Source organism: Lichenostomus cassidix, chromosome 4 (genome assembly GCF_008360975.1).
Source record: "Lichenostomus cassidix isolate B80296 chromosome 4, HeHo_3.0, whole genome shotgun sequence".
Taxonomy (NCBI): domain Eukaryota; kingdom Metazoa; phylum Chordata; class Aves; order Passeriformes; family Meliphagidae; genus Lichenostomus; species Lichenostomus cassidix.
In genome coordinates, this window is record NC_139484.1 from 53161203 (window position 1) to 53182948 (window position 21746).

The 21746-nt window shown below is 42.3% G+C and overlaps 1 protein-coding gene and 1 long non-coding RNA gene across 6 annotated transcripts in view; one reads left to right on the forward strand and one right to left on the reverse strand.

The window, feature by feature from the left end:
- RBPJ (recombination signal binding protein for immunoglobulin kappa J region) overlaps positions 1-21746 on the reverse strand; it is a 150738-nt gene that overhangs the window by 51475 nt on the left and 77517 nt on the right. The window contains exon 1 of one of the 4 annotated variants that reach the window (XM_085059212.1): positions 17485-17506. The exons of 2 other annotated variants lie outside the window; for them this stretch is intronic. In XM_085059212.1, coding sequence (XP_084915338.1) covers positions 17485-17498 — 14 coding nt within the window. In that variant the 5' untranslated portion in view covers positions 17499-17506. Of the gene's footprint in view, positions 1-8953; positions 9079-17484; positions 17507-21746 lie in introns of those variants that run through there. One more of the 4 variants, XM_085059210.1, reaches the window with a different exon arrangement.
- LOC146438490 (uncharacterized) lies at positions 9097-17435 on the forward strand. 2 transcript variants are annotated; one of them, XR_014851798.1, is made up of 3 exons: positions 9097-9875; positions 10467-14694; positions 16076-17435. It is a non-coding gene; the product is annotated as an uncharacterized LOC146438490 (long non-coding RNA). The 2 variants fall into 2 exon arrangements; XR_014851797.1 differs by having other exon boundaries at positions 9097-14694.

Consider the following 21746-nt stretch of genomic DNA (forward strand, 5'->3'; position numbering starts at 1 on the left):
AACTGATAAAAGCTTAGTGTCACAAATTTGTCTGCTGAGCAAACAACTTTAACCTTATTTTCTACACCGGCAGTTCCTAATCCACAACTTGCAAACACTGTCTTCAAGATCCTCTGCCACTGCTCCCAGACAAAATTAAATTACAGTGTTAAAATAAGAGCTGCCAGGAAAAGGAAAGCACGATATTTTCTGAAGAGTATCTTTTATTCTGTGCAGTTTCTATAGTTTAGCAAAAATCAGGGACCAATATTTTGCAAAATTCAATTCCCTCTTTCAGGCTTGGAAAATTCTGAATTTCATGGCAGCCCTATCAAATTTCATTCCGATACCAAGTTTTCCTGGTAATCTCCCAAAGCACCACACACTGGAAATATGCCACAAGTATGGCTTTGAAAAAAACAAAGTGCAGATGAAATGTCCTACAGACCAAGCAGTATTACCAAGAATAAAAGTAGAAAGACATTTTTTCTGGCACATTCAGAAAAATGTCTACATTTGTCTGTACTTATAAAGAAAAAAATTCAATTGTTCAATCCTCTACTTAAATAACTATAAAAATTAGATTAATAACCAAAACACTAACTAGGGTCCACTGTAGTATATACCCTTTAATTTAAGCTACAAGAGGTAGAAAAATTAAATTAAGAACCAGGTGTGATCTCACACAGAGCAGTTAAAAATTACTAGCTGCCCAATACAGCTTGTCACCTATTGGAGGAAGTGTTCTGGATTTTTAAATGCATTAATTAAATAGCACTGCATACAAGTTAGTCATGCAATATAACAACACTAAGCTCTTGCTCCTCAATAAGAAACAAATGAAGAAAAGTTATACCATAATCACAACCACTGTAAGGTCTTAATGTTTTCCAAGGGAATCAGTGTAAACAACTTTAGAATCATAGACTCATAGAACATCGTGAGTTGGAAGGGACCCATCAGGATCATCAAGCCCAATTCCTGGCCCTGCACAGGACACCCCCAGAATCACATGATGTGCCTGAAAGCATTGTCCAGATGCTTCTTGAACTCTGTCAGGCTTGGTGCTGTGACCACTTCCCTGGGGAGCTGCTCCAGTGCCCAACCATCCTCTGGGTGAACCTTTTCCCGATACCCAACCTAAACTTCCCCTGGCACAAATTCAGGCCATTTCCTTGGGTCCTGTCACTGGTCACCACAGAGAAGAGCTCAGTGTCTGCCCCTCTGCTTCCCCCTGTAAGGAAGCTATAGGCTGTGATGAGGTCTCTTGTGTCTCCTCCAAACTTACAAGACAACTGATCAACTGATTACAAGAGATTTCTCACACTGCACATAGTGAAACCCTTACTTTCTTTTCTTTCTCAGTAAAAAAGTTTACCACTGCAAATATGCAGTTTATGCATTTGCAAGTGCTCATATGGCTTCCCCTCTACACCCTTCACCATCTTCGTGGTGCTTCCTTGGATGCTTTCTAAGAGCTTTACATGTTTCTTACATTGTGGTGCCCAAAGCTGCCCCCAGCACTGGAGGTGAGGCTGCCCCAGCCCAGAGCAGAGCAGGACAATCCCCTCCCTTGCCCAGCTGGCAAAGCTGTGCCTGATGCTCCCCAGGACACAGCTGGCCCTCCTGGCTGCCAGAGCACTGCTGACTCATGTTCAACTTTCCACTGACCAGGACACCCAGGTGCCTTTCTGCAGCGTTGCTCTCCAGCCTCTCATTCCCCAGTCTACATACAACCACAGCTGCCCCATCCCTGGCACTTGCCCTTGTTAAATTTCACCTCTGGTGATTGCTCAGCCCTCTACTTAGCCAAGATCACTCCATAGGGCCTCTCTTAGTTTAAATAACCATGGAAATATGTACTTCAATTCAACACGAATGTTTCAAGACTTATCTACATAAAAAGACATGTTCTAAAAAGAGCTTTGCAAACTTCCTGAAGACACATGCTGTTGACTGAAGTGTTCAGACTGCTTCAGAGAGAACAAATCACGTTCAGAGAGAACAAATCAGCAGCATGTCATTCATTAAACAATCTTATTAATCAAAACAGGAAAACATTATCACAATTATATCCTATAGTAAAATTTTACAGACCAGTCAAGCTTTTAAAAAATAAAAATACTAACAAAAACAGTGTTTATCTTAAACTCTGTTTTATTACATAATATTGTATCAATAATTTTATATATATAATATTAAAATATATTACATATATAATAGCCTCTATTGTAAGGATACATATCTGCAAATATGTATGTATCTGCAAATATGTATCTGCAAATACACATCTTAATCTAGAGATTTCTCACACTGCACATAGTGAAACCCTTACTTTCTTTTCTTTCTCAGTAAAAAAGTTTACCACTGCAAATATGCAGTTTATGGATTTGCAAGCATAAGAGCAAGAAGACACATGACCATATGTCACCATCTGGATAACTAAAGTGCAGTTGAACAGTATGAAGTATTTTTCAGGAAATGAAATTACTTTAAACAGTATAAATAGGCTCTGAAAAATGGTTGTGATGTGACACAGCAAAGGTAACACAAGAGTTTCTTCAGGTTGTAAAGGTTACTTACGATCTTTTTTTTTAAAAGGTAGCAACCACAAAATACATACACACACACAAAAATTATGAGTAAAGAGCACCACAACATAAGCAGAACCCCAGGAAATGAGATAAACTAAGTTTAGCCCTTACTTTTCCAAGATTCAATAAAAATATAGGGATATGGAAACAGCTTCTATTAAAAATTTTCCCTTCAAAGAAATGTATTGACTGTTTCCTTTTCTGAATTTTTAAATTAGAAGAGATAACCATAATTCTGTATTATTTCCTTACCTCATATAATCTTAATTATTAATTAATGCAATTATGTTAACGCAAGTATGAAGTGTATAGTATTATAATGCTATAAGCATTTCCACATAACAATAATGGAAAGTTCACTAAGATGAAGAACTTAATTATCATTTATAATTATAAAATTGCCTTGAAATACTGTAGACTTAAAAGGCATATCCACTTTTACAACAGAATTAAGATTTCATCTGGCAATACAGCTAGTGACATTTTCCTTTTTCTCTTCTTCATCTAAATACAAAAGGAAAAAGTAAGCAACTCTACCAAAACAGGCATACACAATTGCTCAATTTTAAAAAATATTGAAATAACAAATAAAAAAAACCCCAAACAACCAAAAACCACTTAGAAATACACCTTCCCTGTGAAATGCTCTTGGGAGGCAGTATTTCAGCACATTAGTGCCCTATAGGTCAGTGCTTGCAATTAACATTCAAAGAATTTAGGGTTGCAAGTATTGAAATCACAGGAAATTGATGTCCCGAAACTTCCAAATTCTGCTGACATTATTTGCTCTCCAAATTTGAAACTAATACAGTGCATAAACTACATTCTTCCTTCCAAGAGAGATTCTAGTGAGCTGCCTAAGATAGAACACTTGTTTATATTAAATATGTATTTTACAAATCCAAATTACAACTTATCTCCTCAAGTTTATCAAAAACCAAACATAGCATAGAACAGGTATGCATTGTACCTTAACTGTAATCTTCACAAAAATGAATGAGTAACTATAAAACCTTTCTTCAAAATCTTCACCTGTGAAGGCACCACAAGTCTTTTAGGAAGACTCTGTATGTACCTACAGGCAACTTGCTCTTCTTTTCACAGCATTTTTAAACAGAGCAATTGGAGTTCAAAATAATGAAAAGTAGTCCTAAAATGAGTTACTACTGCAAAGTAGAAATTAGCAAGTCAGAGGAAAGAAACTCACTCTCATTCACAAAGCCATGATCATTGTGTAGCTCACAATATAGAACAGAATACTTAAAAGAGTTACTTCTGCAAAGAGATATTAGCATAGGATATTGCGTTTTAATTGGTTTTAACAAGCGCACACATACTATGCCAAATACAATAGTCTACAGATTATTTCTGGTCAAATCAAGCCACAGAAAGATTATTTTCAAAGTTTCTTTGTACTTTCTATCAATCAGAGTAAATCAAACAACAAGGAGCTACTTAATACAATGAATAAACAATGAAAGCAAATAAAATCCAAATTAAGACCTTAACTTTACAAAATTCCTCGTACTGAAACTTCAAAAGGTTAAAAGAGTATTTGCCAGCATTTCAGAAGACTACTTCAAGAATACAGTCCTCACAAAGATTTCCCAATAAGTCAGACTTAGGACGGCTCATGCTCCTTGATAATGATTTAAATGTTAGTCACACAAAACCATCTACTCATTTGATTGTAAACGAGTTTTTCCCAATCTTTAACACTCATCAGGTGCATATACACAATACAATAGCTGCAGTTATGCTATTGCTCAAATCTTAATAAGCACTGTTTAAACCTTCAGTGACAGTAAAAACTGTAGCCTGAAGAACGCATCCATGAATTCTAGTCCTGTTGTCTACATAATCCTGTTTCCATTCCTTAACCTTCACTGAAGCCATTCTGACTAACACCTCTTGCAGCCTAACTCTATGATGAGGCTCAGAATCAATAGGTAATTGTTGTCTTCCTAGACCTGTCAATCACCCAAGACTACCAGCAATGCTTCTTGCCCAGAATTAACTCTCCCTCGTCTCCTTGGCATTGTTGTTCCCATGATTCATCCCTTATCATTCTAACTGTCCTTTCAGTGTATCCTCCTGAAGGAGCCTCCTCCTTCACCTGTATTATTTTATGAATCATCTCATGGGTTTCCTTCTTGCATCCCTTTCCATTTGTCTTTACTCTGTCCAGGGCCAGGATTCAAATTCCACTATGAACTGCTTGCCATCAATCAGATATATCCTTTCTGCTCCCTATCTCCTATGTTTGTCCAAGTCAACACCTCAGCTTAAGTCTCTCTATCCCCACACTGATGCCTGACCATCAGCTCAGCATAGGCAATACACAGGTCTTACTCATTCTACCACTGCTTCAGTCTCCTTTCCACCACTGCAAGTCCTGAACTTAACTAAGCATTTGCCCTCAAATGCAGGTTCTCTAAAGGTCCTAAAATAACCTGGTGTTGAGATCCTAGCAACACCCATCACATCACTAAGATATCCCTTTAGGAGCTAAAATTTATCACATACCACAGAAGTTCACATCTGAAATAGTGAGGCACCCTTCTTCATCTTCCAATATCCAGAATTGACCCTTATGAACATTCCTCTCTCAACAGCTTTTTTTAGGCTATGGCCAGATCACACAAGTCCTTCCCCCCACCCCCATCTCTTGAGCAGCATCCACTTCACTCTCTACTTCAAGACCCTCACTGGCCAATGCCCTCATTCTAAAATTACTGATCAGGATGTAGATGAGGTTAAAGTTCTGATAAACTGTTACATTTTCTTCTCTGAACTTCTCTTCTCTTGCCCTTGTGGTTGGGAGAGCTCTACAAAGCAGCACCTTCTTCTTTCAGAAACCTCCTGCAAGTTTTTTCATAGCTCTCATTAAAAACAAACAAACAAACAAAATGACCAGATGGCTGTCACATCTACACCACCACACTAAAATTCAAGGCACTGATGCCAAACATTCTCCTGTGCCATCACAGATCTGAAGAGTCTTCCCTTACCCTCAAATCATTAAGTATTCTGGGTCAGGAAACCCTTCATACCACTGAACTTCAGGATGACTAATTCAAACATGGAACTTCAATAGCTTGTTACTTAGAAAAGAGTGACTAAACAATTTTCTACTGTACAGTGCCTATGGAAAACATCATACCAGTAATAAGCCTACTCAAGTTATTTTTGTCTTTTTCAAGGCTTCTCAACCTGTTTGAAAAATAATCCAAATGCTATATTGTATACTGCTATTACAGAGGTTTTCACTGGTAATCAAGTACTCAAGACAATGCCTACTATATTTCTAAGTTGGCTTCTAGTATTTTAAAGATCAGGTTGTCCCAGGCAACTGAGAAGACACCATTCCATACTTTTATGTAATTTCCAAATTACAAATTAAGTTCATGGCTTAGGAGATTTTCTCCATCATATGGCTTTATTACACCTAGCACAGCAATTTTCAAACTAATTGATGCTTACAGGTATTTTTGTTGTATCAGCAATTATTTAAAACCAAGTGGTTTGCTCTCAAAATGTTATATAATTAAAGAAGCACATTTTCATTAATTTTATCATCTTAAAATGACATTTCCATAAATTGTTCACAATTAAAACCAAAAACACTCCACAAAACCCCCAAAATACTATCCTATAATCCCAGCCATAAATTATCCACTTCTTTTAAGTAAGCGTTGTGAATAGTAATTCACTTTAAGTTACTTGTCTCATATTTCTGTGCACTTTCTCACTATATCCTGTCCTGACACTGTGCAATTCAGGTTCAGTCACTCTGAACATATCAGCAAATTTAATCAAAACACTCCTTGCAATACAGCAGCACGAGTGTGCCACATGCTGCAAACAACAAAGTGGTGGCATACTCTGACTGCACCCCGAAATTCCTGCAGTAAATTCCTCCTATTCCATTCCAACACAGCATATACATATGTACCATAATTTAAGCTTAGGCATACAGTTTTCACAGGAATTTTTTTTTTCATTCAGGTGACACTGACTGCAAAAGAACCATAAGCTTTACCTCAAAGTTTGATTGCCCATGTGATACCCATTCAAAAGCAATGCAGGATTTGCATATTACACTCTTCAGTTAGTGCTTTTTCATTTTAAACACTTCTTTTCCACGGTCCAAGTAACTTTTTACAGAACAGCCCAGAAAGAAAACTCTTTGTACAAGCTATTTTGAAAAAAAACCACCGCAAAATACCAGCTACTGGAGAATCATCAGTTTTTAATCCTAACACACACAGACAATTCAGCATCAGAGCTGCACTCCAAAAAAAGGTCATATAATTCAAAAAAACAAAAAAAAACCCCAGGCTCCTTAATACAATGCAACTACAACATTAACAAAAGTTAACATATTTCATTTTACCTACACTGGAAGTATTTAACAATAAGGAAACAAAACTATTTTTCCAGAGAATTATTTGACCTAGAGATTTAATCAATAAATGTAGCATTAAAATCCTACACTACACACAATTTTTTCACTCCTGTTAAAATGCTACTTTTTCCTACTGCTGCCATTATTTGATCACTGTTTTTTTTAAAAATAATCTATAGTTGTTTTGTCAACATTTTAACAGATGTCTGAGAAGGATAAAAGTAATGTCACAAACATGACAACACTTCTGACAATCCTGTAATAACCAATAAACAAAAGGAAATGGAACCCAAATATTCAGATGAGTAAACTAACAGAAATGTGGAAAAACTTAACTGCTAACTAGAGTACAGGCTAATAGTTACAGCAAATTTTAAAAGCATTTGTTCCCTTCTTTCAACTCCAACATCTAAAATAGTACACTCCAGGAATCATAACAAACAAGATTAGCTTCCCTAAAGAGCATTTAATTGGGAAATTGTGTATGAACCACAAGATGCCTTCGTCAGGGGAGAAATCACGCAAAAGCTTCAATTTATTTTTTGACAAACAAGAGTGAGGAATTGGAAACACTACTGCAGCCAAACAAAACAACAAAATACCATAATGCCACCTTCTCCACGAGAACAAAAGCATCAACCACCAACTCCACCCCACCCCCAAGCAGGCTGTTGCTCTCTAACCACAGAGCCAATGCTGTAGACAATGTAATCCCACAGGGAAGACAGAAGGTCACAGACACACTGTGAAATCTTAAAATAAGGTCCACATTTTAGAAAGGCACAGCAGTATTTTAACGAGTCAAAATTTCATTTGGAACAAACAGGTGGAGTATAGAAACAGCCTGTTCTTCTCCTGACTGTCTCTCCCCTCAACACATAGTGGGAGGTCACACGTGCTCAGCGTAGTCCAAAATTAAGGACACAGCACTTAAAATAAGCAGCAGCAATCAAGATGTGGTGAGGATGGCAACGTGCAATGTAACACTGCAGGTGTGACTGCGTACTGTATACCAGCAATGGATCTGTTATTATTCACCAGCTGTAGGTAGCTAAGAGGGTGTCACTTATTACAGTGACACATGCTGCAGCTGGCTAGCCATGATTAAATATTACCCAGTGTGGTTGAAAGGGATGGAGAGTACCATTCATTATGCTCCAGCGTGGCTTAGTGGGGTAAGGAGGCTGCTACCCGTCTCTGCACCGCAGTATTTGAAGGAAGATAACTAAAACTCAACAAAGCCCTGGGAATGGTGTGCAGAGAGGAGAGAAAGGGACCCTCTGTCGCCCAGCCGGAGGGAACGGGTGTCCTGCTAGCAGGGGCGGAGAGCCCGCCCGCGCTCGGCGCGACCGGGAGCGCTCCGCCGCCAAGTGACAGCGCCGGCCGGGCCCCGGCCAGCCCCGCCGTGCGAGGGGCACCGCGCTCAACTTCCAACACAGCAGCAAAAGCCTTTGTCCGAGCGCTCCCGGTCCGTGGCCGGGGTAGCCCGGGGGACCCCTTCCCGCGGCGGGACGAGCGGGGCGAACGAGAAGGGGGAACAGCCCGTGCCGGCCGCAGGTCCCCTCCCAGCCGGGCTCCGTCGCTCCCCTGGGAACCCTCGGAGCGGGACCGGCTCCGCAGCAGCCGGGGTGAGCGCTGACCCCGCACGGAGTCCCGACCGGCGTGTCCGTGCCGGGGAGAAGGAGCGCCAAGCGAGCGCCCGGCCCCGGCAGCACCCCCGAGCCGCGGGGCTGCCGCAGAGCGCGGCCGCTGCCGGGCCGGCACCCGGGGCGCCTCCTCCGTGCGCCCACCCGGCGGGACCCCAGCCCCGCGAGCTTTGCGCCGCAGGGCCCGCCCGCGGGCCGTCCGGAGGGCAGCCCGTCGTGCCCCCGAGCGGCGGCCGAGGAGCGGGCGGGCGGGCGCGGCGCGGCCTCGCCCCGGCAGCCCCGGGCGGCGGCGGCTCCGGCGGGCGCCGCGAACGCCCCGCACTCACCCTGTCACAACAGGCGCCATCTTCCACAAACTCTCGCCAAAACTCCTACTCTCGCGAGAGCGCCCCCCTCCCGGCGGCCCGGAGCGCGCGTGCGCGGGCCCGCGAGACACGCGCGGGGCGGGGGGGGGCGGTGCGCGCCGCCCACTCAGCGCCCGGGCTGCTCCCCTCAGACACAACAGCCCGGCCGTGGGAACCGCGCCGCTCTCGCGAGAGCGCGCCGCCAGCCGGCACTGCGGAGAGCGCCGCGAGTCTCGCGAGAGCGGAGCGCGCTCTGGGGAAGCCGAGGGATTCCCTCTGCCCGCTCGCGCAGCTCGCCCCCGCCGGCGCGAGGAGGGGCGGAGGGGGAGGGACCATTCGGGGCGCGGCGGGAGGGGCGGGGCGGCTGCTAGCAGGCGGGGCTCGGCCCACGACCGCCGCCGCCTCTTCCCCCCCACCCCCGCGGGAAGCGCGCGTGGGAGCGGCCGCCTCGTGCTGCCCGCGGGCCCGGCACGTGCGCGGCGCGCGGGTCCGGCGGTGCGGAGCTGGGAGCGGGGCGGGGCGGGAAGGGCTCCCCTTCAAACGGTGCGTTAGAGAGCAGGAGGCTGGGAGCTGCGGCCGCAGCCCTTGGGGAGACTTGTGAGGTTCCTTACGTGGAATTGTTAACATCATTGTTTTTAGAAGTCGGTTTTACATTAAAAGCCTGGTTTCATAAGTTTGTTTTCATCTGCAACCGACGTGCGTAAGATGCGTTTGTTGAGCAAACAGAAACAGCGCAGTGTGCCAGAGCCGCAGCCGGGGAGTGAACGTGTGGCGACAGGCGGCTGAGGGCACGGGGACGGCAGGGAGCTCAGCGCGGGGTGCTCGGTGTGCTCCGGCGCTCTGATACCGCAAAGAAAAAAAAGACCCTAATTTTGGGTTCATTTAACAACATTACCACTGCAAGGTGAGGGGCGGATTGTCCATTAGGAGACCACATTTGAAAGCGAATCCTGTCGCATTAAGAATTCTATCCGTCCTACTTCCTCTGTGTGTTTAGTATAACACGTCAGTCTAACTTCGGGACAAATGTTACACTGATTTAAAGATTGCTGAGATTCCAAGCCCATGTATTTTTTTATTACTTTAGCTCTGTACCTCTGCTGTCTTCCAAATTACGGGAAAAGATAGCATGTCAGTAATGCCATGAGTAAGTTTTTGGGTTTGTCTCCCACATACTCTCTTCACCGCTGATGCTAATTCAATGAATAATGTCTCAGATTAGTAAAATCATGTTTTAAGAGATTGCTTGGTGACAACGTTTTCTGTACATCTCACTGTACAAACAGCTATTGTCTACTGTCATTAAGGGACTTTCCCCATCATGATTTCCCCCTCCTCATTAGATGCAAGAGGACTTTGATTGGCTCCCTTGTAGGCACAGTTCTCGGCAAAAGCACAATGCATACTGGAAATCCTCTGTATTGTTTGCAAAGAGCAACTCATAATCCCTTTGGAAATCTCTTCCTAAAAACATCTCTTTTTTTTCTCTCCCAAGGCTAAAGAATGATCTCAGCTCATGCTAACTCCATTCCATTAAGAATAGTTTCTGGATGTTTGCCATGGACTGTCTCTAGATGGTCATTTTATGGGGCCCCTCTTTTAGTGTGTTTTGAATCAAACTGGAAAATCTAAAAATACAGCACACAATAATCTGCAGTGTCTAGCCTCTTTCGATAGTTTACAAAGAAGCCACTTTGATTAATAATGGGATTAATTGGATACTGGAGCAGGTATATTATTTCGAAGAATTAATAATTATACAAACCATTGTAGTCCTTTCAATCACTGACAGTGGTACATTATAAAACAAATAATGATTGATTTTGTTTTCTTAAATTATAAATGATCTGCAGTTCAAAAGGCCAGGAATACTTTTCAAATCAAAAACAATAACTTGAACTTCATCTGAGTAGCTAGTGGAAGAAAAGATAATAAGCCACTAAAGGTTTTTTAATATTGTTTATGCACTGAATTTTCTTCTTGTTGCTAAAAGTTTGTATTTCACATAGAGTGTGAACAATTCCTATTGACTTTATTGGAAACTGAAAGCATCCACTACCTCAGGGAGCTAGACCTCACTTTCCGGGCTGTAATGAATATAAGCACTTCCAGAGCTGAGGGAAAAGAAAACCAAATCTAAATACCAGCTTTGCACCATTTAAATTTTTGTGTTTGCTATGCAAATCAGTAGTTTGACTTTTTGATTTAAGCTCAGCTGAGGTTGGTGAAAGGGCTCTGAATCAGGCCTGTCACTTCAGAGACAATTTGGAGAAGCACAGCTTAGAGGCACCTTTGAAGGATGTGATTTCCACAAGTGTTGGGCTTCACCCGTGTTCCAAGCAGATGTTCTGCCAGGTGACTCCAGCTAGGTGCTCAGAATCATTAGTCACCTTTGAAAATGGAAGGCTGGTAAAGCAGGAAATCCAGTTTACTCTCGCTTGTAAACTGGGGGATGGGACCACCTCAAACTTACTTGGATTCACCAACCCGTGCATATGCAGACAGAGCCACTTGGCCAGTGCTTAGTGGATCTCAGCAGCTTCATCTTGGAATCCCCACAGTTCCCCTGTCCTCTGAGTCTTGTTTTGTGTGGAAAGAGGAGAAAAGACAAGGAGCTGAGGAAGAGCCCACGGAATCATTAGGGATCAGGCTCTCTGTGTGGCTGGAGAGGAGGTCTTTTGGTCTGGAGTTTTGTCCCACCAACGGTACTGCAGGAGCTGCTGGCTGGCAGTGCTCAAGCAGCCCAGCTTTGGAGGAGAAGGGCAGATGGGAGGAGGGAGCATGGGATGGAAGCTGTGATAACGAGGCCAAAGATTTCAACAGCTTGTTTGGCCAGTCCAGACCAAACTTTCCCCAGCACAGCCTTGGCTCTAGGTTTCCCCATAGCTCATTCCTTTGGGCACAGCACTAGCTAATATGCTTCTCATTTGGCAACTGCTTCCTGCCTCGCTGGTTTGGAGAAAGATGAGAAAACAACAGACCTGCACCCTTTTGTGTAGAAGCAATCAAAGTTTCTTAAGTGCTTAGCACAAGGATGTGAGAGACAGGCAAGGGGACAAGAGACTCCTCAGATCAGCCCATTTTACAAAAAACAGCTCAGTGTGTCCTGTGAAATCCCAGCTATTTTAAAATCTAGTGACCTTGAAAAGCATTGCAGGTAGTGAGAACCACAGTTATCTGGATCTTCATTATAAGCAGCAGGTTTATCTTGAGATATTGCAGTTTGTACGTGGTGGTATAAATCACACATTCTAGTGGTAGGTGCTGTGATACAACCCTGCTGGAATTTCATAAGCACAGGATGTACAGTGTGGTTCAACCGCATGTCTAGGAAAGAAAATAAACAGGCAGCTGCCCACAGAATGTCTCTTAGATCTGAACTTCAGTGCATGTGCCAACAAAAGTTATCACTTAAGCTGTTAGCCAGCCAGCTCAATGTCAGAAGTACCTCTGCTCTTTGAAATGGATGCAGATGTTCAACATAGCTCAGAGAAGTTGCAATGTTGTCTTAAGGATGACAAGGAGAAAGAATAGGCTAGTAAGCAGTGTGCAGCAGGAGCATTGTTAAAAAGTTGTTGTTTGTGTGTCATAGTCTCAAAGAGGATGGTAGAGCAAAGAAAAAATCTGTGCCTTGATGGAGTCTCGGGTATAAGTATGCCTTGGTCTGGGAGTCCCCAGAGGCTACAGTTAGGCTTTGGCCTCCACTCTGCTGTTGCCTTGAAAGCAAGTACAGTCCATTCCCAGAGTGTTCTTTTAGTGTAAAGACAAGATGAAAGGAGTATAGGAAACATTAGGAAGGAAGAGGGGGAGGGAAGATGTGGTTAACAGTAATAACATCATGTGGTTATGTAGGTTAGCAGTGTGAACAGCTTGATGACTGACTTCTGTAACTTCTTATTTTTACATACTTTTCTAGAACACCCTTTTATGACACTCTGCACTGTATTAAATCTTGCTCCTTACCCTACCCCACAATAGTATATTCATTTATTTTCCATTGGGTGAAGTTTTTTGTCTGTTTGCGTGTAAACTACCCTGTATCCCTCCTTATTTTACCTGGGCTCTTCAAAAAGCCCACCTCGGAAACCTCTCTTACACAGCTGTCATGCACATGATGCCTGTCTGCCAGTCAAGTGTGGCACCAGTCATCCCCTTAGCCCTGCTCTCCACACACAGCCCTCTGCAGTGCTGGCTGCTGCCATCAGCCCTCTCATCCTCAGGGTGCTCCTGCAGATACCACCAGACTTGAGTGAATCATCTGGAGGGTAAAATGCCCTGGGGGCTGGCAGAGCCTGCCCACCACACACCAGGGACTGCCACCCCCCTGCAGCCCAGCACTCACAGGCATGGCAGAGTGGGGGTTCCCCAGCGCCCTGCTTGGTGCTGCCCGGAGCGTGGCTTCCGTGCTGCCTTGACCTGCTGCCGTGGCTAGTGTGTGCACCCACCAAACCAGTTCCAAGATTAAAACACAGGATGCAGGATTACAAAGTCATTAATTACAAGGAGTACAGCAGCATAAACTGTAAAAATCTCCATGTTTCCAAAACGTACAAGAGATGATACAGCTCCTTTTGAGTCTGTCTGTATTCTGTAGGACTGACTGTGAGCTGAAGACACCTAAAGGAAATTACTTGCATCATACTGAAATCAAGAAGATGGGGAGGATTGAACTAGTTGATTAGACTGTGAATTATCACAAATAATTATCAAAGTAAAAGGAACATTTACAGATTGTGACTCCAGATATTTTATTGATTTTATTCCTATATAAATGCAGATAGAATTTGCAATGCTACAGTTCTGAATCGGTGTGAATACAGATGTCTTTCTGCAAAAAAATTTTAACTAGAGGTACTGTTGCAGTTATGTTGTTTTCCTGATGTGTATTAATTAATTTATAGTTAATATTAAATAATATTAATCACCATCTACAATGCCAGAGATATGTTCATACCTAAGCCTGTAATTCAGTGACTGAGTTAGAGCTGATATTTTTAGCTAGTCTGCTCTCTCATTCATTAGGGCCTTTGAGAAATTTATGCTGAGAGGCTTCACCTCTACATGTAAGTTAAATTTGTTTTTGGAAAACAAAGAATGAAAATTCATTTAATTTGACAAAACGGAAGAGAATCCTGCACTCTTGATTATACACATTTTTCTTACAGGGAATGGTGTAATAGAACAATGCTTAAGGGAATTTCAGATTAGCTATAACAAGGTACAAAAAAGGAACTCATCAGCCTACTATAAAAGAAAACCACAAACTGCACATAACCTTTTGATAAAACTAACACTAAAAACCCATTTGCCATTATAAACCATCTCATTATGACTTTACAATGCACTAGGAAAGTCCCAGTGATAATCACACAGTATGTCAAATAGGAGGAAATATGGACAGAAATCCTTAACCTATAATTCTTCATACAAGTATGTGCACACAGGAATTCTGTTTATGGCTAGAGAGAGGAGTTAGGAAATTGTCTCACAAGTGTAAAGCTGGATACCATATAAATGCTGTTTGGGGAATTTAGTGACAGGTAAGCCTTGTTCTGGTCCTATATAAAGAAGTTGAACTAATTCTGTGTGTTTAGTAGCTTACAGACGGTCCATGGCCACAGGCTATAAAGATAATACTTGGTTTGGAGCTGTTTATTTAAAAAATTGAGGAAGCCATACACTCTTGAAACAGAAGATAGTCCAAAGGCATCGCCAAAGAACATGTAATCCTAAAAAATAGTTATCTTGTAATATTGCCATGTTGATATCTGTTTGGGTTGCACAAGTTCTAATTGTTGGGGACTTAGTCTAACTTTCATAGTACTATCATTTTGCTGTTCCATAGACTATTTTCCATAATCCTTATCCTGAAAATAGGCGATTTCTGGCAGGGATTATTGAAAATAAATTCCATACAAATTGCCTGAGAATATTTCATTGCTCAGATCCAGGGTGGCTGACACCTTCTGAATTTTTTCCTCTTTGGGAATTACACATGACCTTTTAATGCTAAAGTTCATTAGTGCTTGGATATCATATTGATGAGCTTCAAATAAATGAATGGATGTACGGGTAAGTCATAACTAATGTAATGAGCTTATAGCTGTTATGGAGGTGACTGAAGACGTGTCATGGATAATAATTAATGAAAAAAATTCTCTATAATTTTATTTATTGTCAGTCTTGGTTCAGGATTCACTCTCTCTAATCTTAACAAGCGGTGTTTCATTTTTAATGTTTCAGACAGCCATATCTTTTTCTAGAAATGCATATATCCAGATATTCTTATTACTCATGGTTTCATTATCAGTTTGTTTTTCTCCTCATTACTGGCACTGACCTTGCCAAGAGGTAAGCACATGCATAATTTTACTAGTGCAATTAGACTCATTAAAGCTAATGGGATTAGTCAAGAAAGTAAAGCTACTTCTGTTTAAGTGTTTGTTGTTTGAGGTAGTGCTGCTAGAATAAAGATGAGGAAAGTCTGGAAGGAATTTGGACTGAACAATAATTTTCATTAATGTGATTCAAAGAGAAATTCAAGCATTTTTCTCTTGACCTAACCCTGATGCATGATGAACACAACATGGTTTTACACTGGAGGTGAACAGGGATTTCCTAACATTGCTTTTTCTTCAAAAGACGGGGGCTTGTCAAAAATTAGGCTGGTCTCAGCAAACTTTACTAGATCATTTCTCAAGTCTAGGTTGAAATTTTGAAATTAAAGATAATGAGACATATGCATCTCAGGCATGAGCCCAGAAACAGACGCTGACTGCAACCTGAGAGCAGTGTTGTGATGCTGTGTCGTGGGAGACTTTGGGTTCCCCCAGGAATATTTTGTTAATGTGGGGAGATTGAGAGAGGCAAACCCAGAAGAGGTTTCCTCTTTCTGCACAGAAATATGGAGATTGCACTGAAGTAAACAACATTAAGGTGTCTGCTCTCACAGAGGAATGGTCTCACAGTTTGAACATGGACTTATAGGTTGGGGGTCTTGTGTGTAAAATCCTCAAGAGGTGTTTATGCCAGTATAAAATGAGGAAAAAGTCTAAAAAATTTCCTTGCCATTAATCCTACCCTACCTTTGTTCCTCATTTCCAGTGCTGCAAGTCTGCTGTTCTTTGACCTGCCAGCTGAAAGCCTTGAAGAAGCATTATAGCAGCCAGAAAACAATGTTTAGAGTGCAGCTGGTTTTCGGCCCCTTTCTTTGACAGCTGTCTCAGCCAGGGCTGAGAGGGGAGGAGCATGGAGCAGTTATTCCATCCATCCCCAGGAACTTCCCTTCTGGACCGTCAGGACAATTTTATGGAGACTGGTAACACAGGCCAGACATACAGTGGGTGATTATTAACTCCAACATGCTATAATTTGTCATTTCTGACCTCTGATGAGCTGCCTCATATACACTGAGTTCTAAAAAAATTGGCCTCTTACTTACAAAATCAAATGGAAACTGTTCTGCAATCATTCCAAAGCAATAAATCTCCCATGGTCTTTGAGAAAACATCTCTTACGGACTTGCACCCATTTTATACCTTCCTTTCAAAACAAACACTTATTTTGGTCTCAGATAAATACAAATGACAAGTAAAATTTATTAAAGCTACAGAGGGGCTATTTGTAGTCTAAAAGTTAAAATTCTTAATTAATACTGACTCCTGTACCCTGGCTCTTTCTGTGCAGAGGTTCAGCAAGTCCAGCACTGCAAAGTCTAATATAGGGGTGGTAGATAATTTGTAACTGTTACTCACTTTTCTCTAGGAAAGCAACTGATCTATGCCCCAATGCTCACAATTTTATTATCATTGGAAAGAGCCATGCGGTGTTCATATAGTGTTTAATCTCCATGAAGTCTCAGAGCCCAAGATTTTCTGATTAGTGGCAGAGGAGGAGGACTGGAGTGACAGTTAGGGGTGCACCGGTCCCTACTGTATATACAGCTGTTGCTGTGCAGGGGAGGGAAAGGCAGGGTCTGGCTGTCTGTTCCAAACAAAAAGAAATGGCACATGCTATTACTTCCAGATCATTGCAGTCCCTGCACCACCATCTGCTGGGGGTCAGAGCAGTTGTCCGGGTCGGCGTCAGTCATGCACAAACTCAATGCCTTCCACCGAGCTCCGCCCAGCAGTACATATTTACAAGAACAATAAAGCGAACCTGCTCCCTGGACACAGGCACCACAATGCTCCATCACATTGGGAACAAAAGGGCACAACGAAAGTTGATATGCATTACAAAGGAGGTTCTTGGGGATCACAGCTTTGTGATTTCAGGCCGTAACACAAATTGAAGGGAAGAAAAACTGTCACCAATAAGCCCAGACGTAGTGATCATTGTATTTGTAATTGACGCAGCATTGCTGAAAGGGTGCTTGGGTCTCTATGTTTCCCCTTTTCTTATTGTCAAAGTCTTCTGTAGAAAATCGTTAAATGGGAAAAGCTTTGATGATAAATGCTGAAAACTTGGATATGTTATTCTGTAACAGCAGCAAGATAATCTCTGCCACTTACCCCAGCTTGTCCATGCAGATCTCTTTTTCTGGGGCTTATGCCATGTGCTGGAGCGAGGTGTGGAGAGCCCTGACTGACGTAAACTGAACAGTTCCTGGAAACCGGATGAGTACAACTGTGTCACTGTGATGTTGAAACCAAATGAGCAGTTCTAGCATCTCTTTGGCCTAATAACAGCTAGTGAGTAATTCATTTCTCCTGCTAAAAACGGCTGTTTCACCACCACTGGAGTGACACATCAGACGTTACTGTCAGGTGCTGCAAACTTTTCAGTTAATGCTGTCCTGCACCCTTGGCTGAACATATGCACACAGGCATGGCACCCTTGGTGCCTAGAGCTCCAGGTGGGTTTCGTGGCAGTACATTAAGGCATAGAGATAAAAACTACAAAATTCTCATTGATCTGGGCTAGCTTGCTGCAGAGCTAAGTCCAGTGTTTTGGTGCTGCACCAGAATGGAAGCAGGGGAATAATGGAGCTCTGTGCAGCGGCATCTGCATTGCTTGGGACAAACTCAGAGGCATTCAGCTGAGTTTGTTAGTTTGATCTCAGCATCAGCACTGTTGAAACAGGCAGCAGTGCCAGCATGGGGTGAGAGAAGTAGGCAGCAGCTCTGGAAAGCTATGAAAAGGGCAGGTGGAGCTGCACCCAGAACATTTTTTAAGTGAGGCTCATTGCCAAATAACTAGAAACTATGCTGTACTAGCAAAAACACACGAAGGACTGCTGCAGTCCCGGCCTCACATAGCTACAGTGTCTGTCACAGCACTACCACATACATAATCTTTGACATTTCATCTGATAATTAGTGGTTTTGGCACAAGTAAACACACTCTTGTTAGGTCCTATCCTCAGCTGCTTTTTACTAAGCATCACTCGTCATTTTTGCATGAAACCTGTCCAGTCCATGTAATGTTTGACAGCCTTTTTGGATGATTTGCCTGAAACATGATACAGAAGAGGAGACCACCAGGTAGCTACACACACATCCTCCAGACTCCACCTTTGCGGCCTCACTGGCACCAGGACATCCCAGCTGCTGGAGCCGCAGAGCTGGTTCTGGAGCCTGTGAGGGCATGCAGAGCAGCCTTTGCTTGTTTCCTTGGAAAACCTCACCAGCTCAGTTACATATTTGTACTTGGAGGACACTTTCACTGAGCCATTCCACACAGAGCTGTACTGCACAGGTTTGTACTACAATTAGGCAGGCAATTAGGCAGGCAGTGGGTCAGAACTAAAAGAAATAATTTTTTTTAACATCTGGTCTTGTGGAACTGAGTTTGAAATAAAAGTTGCAGAACAGTAGTCAATGTATAGCTTAGATGCATTTACATAATAAAATGTATGCAAAGTGTAAATAATTTTGTGTCTCTGATTTTGGGGAGAAAAAGGCAAGGGATGGGAAGTTGACAGAGTGGCTCTGCAAGGATATTAGTAACAAAATGAAAGGAACAAAAAGTCTCCAGCCTGCAGGTAATTTATGTAAATCTGCTCCAAATGTGTGGGGCCTGAAAGTCATTCGCATTGGTAGCCCAATAGAAGTGATGTGTTGTCCTGTATGTCTAGTCCACCATAGAGAGCTGCTACACTATGGAAATCATCTCGTTTAGTGCCTGCTTGCACCTGTGCTTGAAGCTTTATTCTACCAGCCAGTGACTGGATTAGCGTAGGGAATAGACTGGGTTCTCAGTCATCCTTCTGGACACAGTTGAGACATTGAGGAATTTGTTCTTGTAGGTGTCCCTGCCAATGGCAGGGGGGTTGTAACTAGATGGTCTTTAAGGTCCCTTCTAACCCAAACCATTCTAAGATACTGTGATATTCTTCAAATAATGTCAGGGAAATTTAGAGCTGGTTTCATGTATTTTGCAGATAAACAAGGGACTTCAGTATTCAGGAAGAACATTACAGGTCTTGTTGGTGGAATATTCCCTCCTCCTCAATCATATTGGGGCATACTTAAATGCTGCCCTGGATAAACCATATTCTTAACTTCTATGTTTTAAGTCTGTCATCGTGTGAAAAATAATAGTTCAGTTTATTTTTCTTAATTGCCTAGATGAAATGAATCTATACCATGTCCAGCCCAGTGGGTATCCAGTTATGCATACACCTTAGGAGTCTAATGTTGAAACCCTGCAGCATCCAGGGGCTGACTGAGAGCTTTTTTGTTTGGGTACTTAAGTGGGAGATGAGCTTTTGGGAAAATCTAGCCCAGAATAACAGTTTAACGTTTCATATTGCCTCTTTTATTTCATTAACATTACCCTTTACCCCTGAGGTTGTAGATACGTTTTTATAAAGAGTAGTTCTGCGAGTTACCAGATCTGTGGGCAACATAAATTCAGCACAGATCAGGCACAGCATGTTGAGTCACACAGTGCACATAATACAGGCACATGATGGCTGTTCATGCCAGCTTTATTCTTTATGCTGCATCAATGACAGCTATGGGAGAAAAAGTCATATTTGATTAAATTCAAATTGCATAGAGGGAAGGTTTGGCCTTTTTGAACTAATGAAATCTTTTACCTTAAGCTGTGCCAGTTGGGTACATTGCATCAAGAGACAGTGACATTTTTGATACAGGATTAACTGCTGTAACTTTGGATTTACTGCCTGGTGGAGCCTTGGCCTGATTTTTACCCCCAGACCACCTATATGTTCTTAACATATCTGTCTTGAACTCATTTTCAAATCTACTAACCTGCCTTTTTCCAGCCTGTTCTCTGAATTTCATCTGCAGTAATGTCTGCCAGTTTCTAATGTCTAATGGCCAGAAAAATGACCACGAGAAAATAATGGATTCCTAAAATACAATTATGTATTTTTATGAAAGCAATGTTTTAGTGATTTACAGCTGGCCTGGGGCATATATGTGGTTATTGTGGACTTCTGTTGCTTTTGTCCTTAAACCCTTCTCACTGCTTACTCTACCCACTTATAGGAATGTATTTTGCCCTTTGAATTTGCCTGATTGAAGAAGTCTTTGCAATGCTATTTCTTAACCATGATACAGGAGATTCTTCAAACATATTTGAGGTACTTAAAACTTCATGAGGGAGAAAAAGCATTTAATATTTAAATGCATTCCCATTGTTTGTGGCTTTATTTTTTGTTGTTATAGAAATCTTCTAAGAGGAATATTCAAAGGGTTGTCTTGCCTCAATAAACTTAGGAAACTTTTGTTTTGTCCCTTATGTTGGTTACAAGTGCAGCTGATATTACTCTATTTTTACTTGCACGTTTTAAGCCACTGCACTGTGTTAGTGAGTGAGTAGCACTTAACTGAGCAATAGAAATGTGTTCGCTCAGCTTAAATACTGCTGCAAAAGTAGCACAATAGAAAAATGTCTTTAAGGTCCTACAGAAACTCTGGCTAAGATGCAGTTTTGGACTGGAAAGAGGTGTGGCAGAGAGAGAAATTACAGAAGTTAAGGAAAAATTGGTAAAAAGGCATAGGGAGAGACTGTTGCTTTGGTAAATAGAGAGAGGGATGGCTGAACAGACAGCATCAAATTGCTCCCCATCTCTGTTCTGGCTCTTGCAGATCTGTTGAAAACAGGCCAGAAGGACATGCTGAATTTGTTGCTCCCGTGTGCCAGCCTTTTCTGCAGCAGCAAGAGAAACCAATCAGTGCTGCTTCAAAAGCAGCTGGAAACTGAGAAATCCCTGGTCCCCTGCTGACTGGCAAGCAGCGGTATAGGGTCTTCTCAGTTTCCAGCCACTACAGAGACTCCATTGACAAAATGTGTGCGGCATTTGAAGGAGCACAATGTGACAATGAAAGAACCTGAGGGAGACAAAATAAGGAAGGGAGTGAAAGAAAGAAGGGGGGGAGAATTAAATGGGAATGAGGGAGCAACTGAAGACAGAAGGACAAAAATCGAAGGAAATATATGCTAATCACTGCAAAAGAGGCAATAAAAAACATCATCCTTGTAATATTTGACACATCTGCACTGCTTTACCAAAGAGTATAGTTGTGATAGGAAGGCTAGAGAAAAAGAGGTAAAACTTTACTAATGTTTGCTTTCACTGCCTCTCTGAGATACAGACACACTTAATTTAGTCCCCTACTTTCACAAATACTATTGTGAAGTACAGAGTGACTGGAAGATGCCAGATCCCATACACGGGGACCACATGGCACTGTGAATGGGACAGATCCTACCCTCATCCTCTGTTTCTGAGAGAAGCAGAAAGAGTTAATGAGCCCTATAAGCCAGGAGAATGGTGCCTTACTGTTGCTCAGAACAACTG